The sequence below is a fragment of the Brachypodium distachyon genome, chromosome 2 (genome assembly GCF_000005505.3).
Source record: "Brachypodium distachyon strain Bd21 chromosome 2, Brachypodium_distachyon_v3.0, whole genome shotgun sequence".
Lineage (NCBI taxonomy): Eukaryota > Viridiplantae > Streptophyta > Magnoliopsida > Poales > Poaceae > Brachypodium > Brachypodium distachyon.
This window is the reverse complement of record NC_016132.3, coordinates 24,676,345-24,686,550: the sequence shown is the minus strand read 5'-3', so window position 1 is coordinate 24,686,550 and position 10,206 is coordinate 24,676,345. Positions and strand designations below refer to the sequence as shown.

Below are 10,206 nucleotides of genomic sequence, written 5' to 3'. Positions count from 1 at the left end.
GATCGATGAGGAGCACCAACCCATCGAGCACAGGAGGCTCAAAGTACGGAGATAACCTGGTCAGCTGGACCACGTGGAATAGTGGGCATCGCATTCCCCGCACATTTCCCAACGGCACCAGCAGCACCGAGCCGGAACCCAACAGCCCAACACCACCTAGAAAGCCGAAAAAGGCAAAGCTAAAAAAATACAGCACCATATTCTAGCACAAGATCCTCTGCGCTCGTGACAGAGCAGACGCAGCTATTTTTCTACCATGACGGCTACAGCTTAAGCTCCAATTATAAGTTTGAGGTGTACTGTATAAATTAGGACATTTAACTTACCCTATTTTATGGTCAACCACCTTTAAAAACAAAATAAAAACAGATCAATGATCTACTACTCAGTTATATTAGTATGAAATTAATATATACATGTCTGGATAACAAAGAAATTATCAACCACAAAAGTTGTACTTACTCCTCGGTGATCTATAAAAAATGTCGTTCATTTTATCCTAAGTTAGTACAAATCTTATACTAAGTGTGTGACATTTTTTGTGAATCGGAGGGAGTAGAATTTTATCACTTAATCAGTAGTAAAATGTTGCATGCATTTTTCACAACACTCGTCATATATCCTCTAATAGTGTGAGTGAGATGCACCATGTAGAGATAGAGTCAGGAATCAGGATTTTGCGTTACGTTCGGTTACCGCCCATTAAGGTCATTTCCTATTCCATCCCTCAAAGAATGGGCATACCAGACAAATTATTTTTTATATTTTTGAATTTAAGATATTTTTGTCCTTGGAGATAGCAAAAGTCAATAACCTCCTCAGGTGGTTGATTTCTTATGGTGCAACCAGCCCATTCAGGTTTAAGTCTTCGACTTTGCATCGGTACTCGCATTTTTCTGAATTTATTTCGGCCTTAACCGGCGTCGTGCTTTTAGTGGCACTACAACAAAACATGCCTGTAGAAACGCTGAATTAACAGGCTAAAGACATGATATTTCATCTCTAGTGAATTATAGAGTCGCTTTCACAAAGCGTCTTTGGAGCGTCTCTTCTGGGACCGTGTCAAGTTACGTAGAGACGCTCGCTAAGCGTGACTACACAATATGAGACGTTTCATAGTGACGTTCAAATTTGTGTCTATACATGTAAGGACGTTTTATTTGACACGTTCCAATCACCTCGCTATCAACATTTTGACACGCTCAATTTGCGTGACAACAAAAATAGAGACGCTTTTACAAATTTGGCCTAGCCCATCTTATGAGTCAGTATTGGGTTGGGTTGGGCTGTAGTTGGGCCCACCTTTCTGTCGGCCCATCATAATTGAAAACTCATGGCACATGCCAAGCCCATTTCTGTAAAAATATTTTTGAATAGCCTATTTTAAAATTTTGAATTTTCTAGGAAAATGATGTTTTCTAAATTTGACGGGCAATCACAGGGCAATCACACAATCAGTTGTACGAGGACACACAATCAATTGTAATATATAATCTGCATCTTCCTTTCATATATATGACCATATTCTCATAACAAGACTGGAAAATACTACAGCCTTCGATTGACTGCAACAACAAATATGATACATTATTAGAGCCCACAAATCACAGCTGAATCAAACATCCATGCAGATGAAGGTGCAATACATCAAGAAAAGATCATATCTATACATTTTCTTTCTAAATAGTTGTAATATCTATAAGCTTTTGCTGAACTAAATCTTTTTTGCTCATCCATCTTTCCATGCCTCTTGGTCCCAACAGTCCTGCAAAGTAGGCATATAAAATGAGTAAACTACATAAAAATATAAGCTCTTTTGGGAGTGTAGAATGACATGTTTAATTTTGTGATGAAATTAAAATACCTTGTTGTTTGTTGACTGGCTTGAAGTCATTCTCTTACGAACTCTTTTGACCTGTACATCACAATACCCTGTGAGATATGACAATACTAAGTTGTTTCATGCTTGAATTAAAATAGACTTACGTGTGACTAAAGCCAAAAAATAACACAACCAATAGCATCTTGTAGCATTTGACAAAAAAATTTTGGTCTAGGCAATCTTTTGTTTCGAATTTTTGTAACAGCACCTGCATAATATTTGGTTGAGCATGAGGATTGCGATATAATTCTTCAACTTCATGTTTCTTTAAACACAAAAGACCCAGCGTTGAAAGACTACAAACAACACAGCCTAAAAATAGACTACAAACAACACCTGCACAATATTAGGTGGAGCATGAGGATTGCGATATGATGCTTAAACTTCATGCTCTGATTCATATGGGATGTCACTGCCAGCACCTCTTTCATAGAGAGCATTCTGAAATGAGAACATGATCATAGTATACTGATAAAGAACAAATTATATTTGCAGAATTAGAGATGGAGTTCAAATACTAACTTCATTATTTTCTGTAGTTACGGCTGCATTTCTCCAATGTTAGAAAATCTCTGGAGTGCCTTGTAAATTTCCACCATCTGATTCCACATTTTCTGCATCCTCTAATGGAATATTCAAGTTTTGTAGCCATCTAGGTAGCCTTGCCATAATATCTTCACTACAGTAATGCGAAGAACATATGTCAGACAACAATCTAATGACAGGTAATTATGTGCATAACCAAAGATCATATGATCTGCATTTCTTTAGAACTATTTGCACTACTGCAATTTCAAGTTAAAGAATAATAGTCATGCCGTTACTTCTAAGCACAAGATCCTACAGTGTAGTGCATTATCTAACATACAATTAAGCCATGTGAGATCCAACAGGAACATAATATCAAGTGGTAGAAAAATGGTTGATGACCAAAGAGGTAAACCATACTCACATGTCAGTTAGCAGCTTAAAATCAGAGTACAAACACTGCTACAGAAGTGGTCAGCAGTGGCAGGCCAATTTCAACACCGGTGGCGGCGGACCCGCCCGCCACTAAGCCTGCGCCACTAGTGCTATGAGGCAGCAGTGGGCACCGCCACTGGTAATGATTTGAGGAATTAAAAAAAATAAGTAGGCCACACGGGCTTGCACTTCAATGTCGACGATGGTGGAGAATACACATAAATAAATTCATACGGAGTACTTGTTAACAAGCAAATCTCGAGCTTTATTAACAAGCAAATGTCGAGTCTTACAGAGAATAGAAAGCATACACATTGATTAACCTAGAAAACAAATAAATTACAGAGCATGCACATCGATCAAAGCTTAAACACGTCGGATCCGGCGGGGGAGAAGCCGGGGATGGCTAGAGTGGCGTAGTTGTACTTGGCCGCCGCCGGACGCCCGCTACCATCCTCCCGGGGAGCAGGTCAGCCACCAGAGAGAGAGAGAGAAAGAGTAAGAGAGAGAATGAAAGAGAGAAAACCAAGAGAGGAGCGAAAAAAATGTACCGAGTTCCGGCGGCACGCAGCAGGGCCGAAGTAGCCAGGATCCGGTCGAGACATGCCTGAGGGCGGCCGGATCCGGTGGAGACGAGGCCGAGGGCGCCCAGATCCGGGGGAGACGGGGCTGTGCGCGCCCGGATCCGGCAGGGGAGGCATCTGCGGCGAGAGGCAGGGAGGAGGAGGTCCGGTGTAGCAGCGGGGCCGGTCGGTTGGCGGCGGTGGTTGGCTAGGGGAGGGATCCGACGGTCGTCAGAGCAGCAAGGCGTGGTTGTGGTTGGCGAGGGGAGGGAAGGGAGAGACAGCTGGAGGAGAGAAGGGGGAGGAGGGGATGGGAGAGGAAAAGATTGAGGCTCGGGACAGGGCCTAGGATATATACGAGGGTATTTTCTTCCTTAAAAAAATGCGGTGAGTTCGTATTAGCGGCAAACTTTTCAAAAAAGAAAAGAAAAATGAGGGCGGCAAACATAAAAAATTGGGTGCGGCAAAGAGATTTAATTACTTGCAGTAGAAAGATTAAGACTCATCTTTTATATAGCGTCTCAAATGTCATCTTTACCTTAAACATAAATAGAATTGTTTAATTAATTGCTAATAAAAATTAAGAGTCGTTTTATATAGCGTCTCAAATATAGTCTCTATGTTAAACGTGAATATGATTTTCTTTAATCAATTCTTGGTTTGTAAGAGACTGTTGTGACGTAATGTAAAACGTTTCAAAAAGCATCTTTATATGGTGTTCATTGTTGAGCGTTGAGACGAAGTATATTGGCGTCTTTAAAAAAAAGACTCTACAAGGCCTTTTTGGTGTAGTGTGGGAGTGACGTACCCATCAACTATGAGGCGCCTGTGGTGACTTCGTCAATCTCAAGATGATGTGCCGGACCAGTTTCGAGATGCTCATAGGGATAGGACGTGCGAGTGCGCGTTCACAGGGGTGAGTGTGGGTGCGTGTTTGTGAGCGTCTGTTATGTGTTTCCTAAAAAAAATGAATTAGGAGAATTTTCCAACCACTGTACTAAGGTCGTATTTATGGTATTACATATGTGCAATACACAATCATCTTTAAAAAAGTCAACTCAAAATAAGATTAAAAATTCCCATAAGGTAAATGCTGGGATTTTCCTTTCGGAAGTCCAATGCAATTTGATTGTACCTTCCCTCGTCTCTATCTTAGATTCATGTAAAGTTCACATGAATCATTCGAAAAGTTGTATTTTATAATTTATATGCTTTAGATTCCGGTAGGAATTCACATAACATGACGTCTAATTCATGAAATTTTTATAATAGTGTGTTTCTCCCATCGTACACTCCAACGGGACCTAACCTCATGATTTTTATCTTTTGAAAATAGAGATACCACTTAGTTTAAATTTGTCTATCTAGCATCCAAACAACTCTCGGTGCATTTTTATTTATTTCCGTAACATTTAACATGTTGGGACTTTAATACTATGATTTTCCTATTGCCGTGGTTCCTATGATTGGAAGGAGCCCTTAATCAGGCGGCTCTGCTAATCCAAAAGCAAAGCACACCCCTCCGTCCACAAGTAAGTGGATGTTTAACTTTAAAATTTGTTCACAAAAGAGAATGCACTCCTCTCTTTGAAAACATTTTAAAATAAGAAAATTGTTCCTCTCAAAATTGCTTCTCTTTGATCACACGGAAATCAAATTCAATAACATTTTTCTCATTTTGTACATGCAGTTAGCTCATAGGAGGTGAAGGAAATAAAGACGAGAGAGATGACGGTTGACACCTTCTCAATACATGTTTACCCCGTTATATAATTTGTCTTCATATAGACAATGGTCTAAAAAGATTCTCTCTTAACATTTTCTAGTTTTTCATCGGCTTGTCTATATACAGGTTATCTATATTCTTCCTCATATATTTTAATAGTATCTTATAATTACCAAAACTCAACATCTCCAGGAAACCTTGATCTTCTTCCATCCGCAATCAGATTTACAAGTGCAAATTACTAGCTACAAATAACTGCAAATGCTGCTAAAGTTCGGTGCAATAGATCATCTCGAATTTATCCCTCTGAATTCTCAAGCAGCAGCACCCTTCTTCTCCTTCCTCCCACGACCAGCAGCACCCCTCTTTCCTCACCAAGAGCAGCAGCAGAAGCGTCCCTCCTTCTCCCCACTTGTGGCGCCCCCCTTCTTCCTCCCCACGAACAACAGTAGCAGCGCCCCTCCCCTCTATCTACCCCATCGGCGTCGCCCCCCTTCTTCCTCCTCACGAACAACAGCGCGCCCCCTCAATCTCCCCCATCGGCAGCGCCCCCCTTCTTTCTCCCCAAGAACAGCAGCAACAGCGCCCCTCGCCTCCATCTCCCACGTCAGCGGCGCCCCTCCTCCACCCTCGAGCAAAGGCACCCCTTCCCTCCACCGACGGTGGCGAATCCAGCACCCGAACGCATGCGCCTCGTCTCCTCTCTTTATCTCTGCGAATGGATGGAAAAATACCTTGAGACAGCCGGCGGAGGCGAACGACGACCTCTCCACGGCAGCACGGGCGGCCTCGGCTGGAACGGTTGGGGCGGGAACTTTCCCGACATGGGCGGGAGCGAGCGCGCTGTGACTTTGAACGTCGTCGCTCGGCAGTGGATATGTGGACGTCCTGGAGGAGGATTTGGACGACGTCTACTTTTAGACAGGCATATACACAAACTGGTGGAGAGACTTTTTTTTCCTCGTATCCTCTAAATCATATAGACAAGCATATCCACAGGCTGCTGAGGATGCTCTTATATGTCCACTTGTTTTTGGACTGAGCGAATAGGTGCCCAGTGCATCTCCATTTTGTTAGGGTATCTCCAACAAGGGTACTTAGCAGGTAGTTATATATATTTTTCTATTTTTTGAGCTGAGGTGGAGCAAAAGTTGAAGAGATAGTTTTTTCTGCAAGATACCACTACTACGCGGGTACCAAGACTAGAAAAGATGATGACAGTAGGACGAGAAGAAAAAAGTATAAAATAAAATATCTCTTATATAATAAAGGAGAGACGAGGCTAGGCAGAAGATCCCATTTGCATTCACTTGCCGGCTCGTGTGTCGTCTGCGTCCAAAAAACTAATCAATCGTTCTCGGCTCGCAGCACCGCCCCAACAAACCCACCCCTTTTTCACCTCGCAAACCAGCTCCCCCGCACACGCGGACGGATGCGTGGCCGCACCAAAAGGAGCCGGAACTAGCCCCCGCCCGGCAATGTCGGCGCACCTCCCGCCGCCCCACGGGCCACGCGCCAGCCTCGCTGCCGGGGACCCCAAGAAGACCGACCACGGAGGGGAACCCACGAAGAAGCTCCCCTCCTGCTGCGGTGCCGGGGACCACCAGCACCCCAAGAAGCCCGGCAGCAGCGGCCCCTCCGCCGCGAAGCTCGCTCTCGGGTCCTTCCTCGGCGTCGTCGTCCTCTTCGCCGTCGACGTTTCCCTCACCGGCGCTGGCGCGGACCAGCGGCTGCGCCACCAGTACCAACATTACCTCGGGGGCGGCGGCGGCGGACGCGCCGAGGGTGCCCCCGCCCCACCTTCTTGGCTCTCCGTGCCGAACCCCTCCAATTTCACCGGGGACCTGCTCTCCCGGTGGCTCACGCCCGGGGGCTCGCCGTGCCGCGACGCCCGCACGACCAACATCTCCATCCCGGTTCTTGACGACGCCGTGACCAAGCTGAGCGCCACCGAGATTCACGAGTTCACCTTCTGGGCGCTGGACGACACCGGCCTGCGGCGCTGCCTCGGTGGGGATTTCTTCGAGATTGATCTCTCCGGGTCCGCCTGGAAGTCGCGCCCCCCCGTCGTGGACCATGGCGACGGCTCCTACACCTTCCGCCTCCAGGTTGCGCCCCGCTTCGCCACGGAGGAATTCCACCTCACTATCGTCCTCCTCTTCCGGAGCTTCGAGGGTCTCAAGTTCTCCTCCGCAAGGTTCAAGTACCGCGCCGAGCTCCGCCGCATTCCGCTGTTCTTCAGGCCGGGCAACGCGTCGCTCCCCGCGCTGGAAACTTGCCGCGCCGCCGACTTCGGCCGTGATGTCTGGTCCGGCCGGTGGACGAGGCTCGCCAAGAACGACAACTGCGATGACGTGGACGGCGCCGGCCGGTACCGGTGCCTAGAACCGGAGTACCCATGTGAGGCACCGTGGTGCAACGGTCCATTGGGCGTGCTGGAGAGCAACGGGTGGGTCTACTCGGCGCACTGCTCGTTCAAGCTCTTCACGGCTGATGCGGCGTGGCGGTGCCTTGACGGCAAGTGGCTCTTCTTCTGGGGCGATTCCAACCACGTCGACACCATCCGGAACCTGCTGACCTTCGTTCTTGGCGTTGAGGACACATCCGCCGTGACGCGCCGGTTTGACGCGGTGTTCACCAATCCCAGCGGCCAGGCAGGGACTCTGCGAATCACAAGCATCTTCAACGGCCACTGGAACATGAGCATGAACTATCTGGGCCTGCATTCCCTCCGGCACAAGGGGTTCCGGCAGCTTGTCCGGTCATACTTCCTGGGCGATGACCGTGTCCCGGATGTTGTTATCCTGAACTCGGGCCTTCACGACGGGTGCTACTGGAGCAGCCTTCGCTCTTACGTGCAGGGCACCGAGTATGCTGTGCAGTTCTGGGCTGGACTTATGGCTAAAGTGCGGTCGCGTGGGCTCACTGTGCCGAGGGTGTTCTACCGGACGACAGTTGCGACGGGTGGATATGCTCGGGACCTGGCATTCAATCCAAATAAGATGGAGCTATTCAATGGCGTGCTCGTGGAGAAGATGAGGCAGCACGGGGTGCTCACAGGCGGAGTGATAGACAACTTCGACATGACGTTCCCTTGGCACTACGACAACCGTTGTAACGACGGTGTGCACTACGGGCGTGCACCGGCGAAGTTGGTGTGGCGGGATGGCAAGATTGGTCACCAGTATTTCGTGGACCTCATGCTGGGGCATGTGCTCCTCAATGCCATCTGCAACGGATGAATCTCTGCTGGTTCCATGCTCTGTAAGTTTGTGCAACTCAATTGTGGAAACTTGAGTAGGATAGGCGGGGGAGAATGTGCTTGATGAGATGAAATTGTAGTTTCAGCTCATGTGTACAACAGATATTGGGGGCTTAGCTGAACCATTTTATATGGTGGTGAGACATATGATAGTTCAGCTGTGTTGCTGGTCTGATCTTTCTCTAGTTGGCAAGGAAGATCGAGTTCGATCAGAGCCATCTGTGGGTGGAAATCAGGTACATGTAAATATATACCATTACCATTTAAGGAGGCATAATGCATTAGACAAATTCAGCATGTTATGTTGTGTCCAGTGTTCAAAGTTCTTTGTGTGGTTTTGGAACAGAAATGCAGGTCCATAAATACCAGATGGTTGAGTGCCTTCAGGGATTTCTCATATATGTTCCCAGTCGATGTGTTGTGACTCCTAGTCCTAGGTTTGAGTGAAGCAACAGTGAGCTACTTGATTTTACATTTGAGCCAGGGAGAGCCTTCATCAAGCAATTGATCAGAGTCATTCCTGTGAACATCTTTTTCTTTTTCCGAAAAGGGAAAGGATGGCTGGCCTCTGCATCAATTGATTCGGTGCACACACCCATTGCCTGTGAACATCGTGTCCTCTACCGCTCTACGTGCTATGTAAGATTGCATCGTATGCTTGTACACTTCAGCTTCAGCTGTTTGCTGTTATTGAGCGTGGCTCGCAAGGCCAGACTGCGCAAATACATAACGGGAAATCTAATTTGGGGACGTGCCCACCCTTGTTCTCCCGTACGGCATGTGGTTCCAGTGGGGCTGCCGTATAGGGAACGTGAAGCATGAATGTGTGCATTAATTTTGGGAAATTCATTTTCCAAAATGATCATTTTCAAAATGATTTATCTCATAAACTATTAATCTGATTAAACATCCGTTTTCACGGTTGAGTTTGTCTTGACGAGCGCTTCAAAACAAGACAAGTTGTACTATGTTTTGGCGATATATTTTCGGCACCATCGGTTACCAGATTACACTATCATGTTTACCATGTTAGTCATGAACGATTACCGTATTAATAATCGGTCCATCGCTAATACACCGCTATCAAGTACAAAGCATGTATTGAGATATTGTGATGTTAGGCAAACTCAGAAGGTAGGTATTGAAGTGCTTTAACAAAATATGTCATCAGATCATATATGTACAATGATCCAAGTCTTTACATAGGTGTACGTTGATGCCCACAAACTGGTAACCAAGTTATATTAACCCGGTAAACATGTGACAATAACTTGGTAAACATGTGACTATAACCCGGTAAACAAAATGACTATAACCTGGTAACCACGTGGTCATAATCTGGTGATAATAACCTGATAACTTTTGATGAAATAAAAAAATTGTCAAAACATATCAACATAGGATCTAGTTTTGTAGATCTCGACACAATTAAGCTAACGGTGAAAACAAATCGTCAATTGGATGCCGGGTTTAGGAGATAAAAGATTTCAAAAATTTCCAACCAAATGAATCTCGTAATTTTTGTTCCCCACGCAAGCGCCGTATGCTAAGACTAGCATGGGCACACTAAGGGCTTCCACAATGTGCTAAAGCCAAATTTGCCATATCATGCTAATTTAGCACCAGTGTCAAATTGCCATTTTCTCCACAGCGTTGGCAAGGCCAAAATCCGTAAAAAGCGGGACCCACTTTGGAATAGAATAACCATCGTTTCCCTTGCTCTTTCCCATGTCTCTGCTGTCGCACCAATGGCACTCGGGGTACCACCGTTGCATGACGCGTGGGTCGTCTCACCCGCTCCCCGCAAGGA

At 46.1% G+C, this 10,206-nt stretch overlaps 1 protein-coding gene across 1 annotated transcript; it reads left to right on the top strand.

The window, feature by feature from the left end:
* The first annotated feature begins 6,426 nt into the window (after positions 1-6,426).
* Positions 6,427-8,764, top strand: LOC100828689. Its single transcript, XM_003568467.4, has one exon. It carries the CDS (start codon positions 6,613-6,615, stop codon positions 8,374-8,376), a length of 1,764 nt encoding a protein of 587 aa, XP_003568515.1. The 5' UTR covers positions 6,427-6,612; the 3' UTR covers positions 8,377-8,764.
* The last annotated feature ends 1,442 nt before the right edge of the window (positions 8,765-10,206 follow it).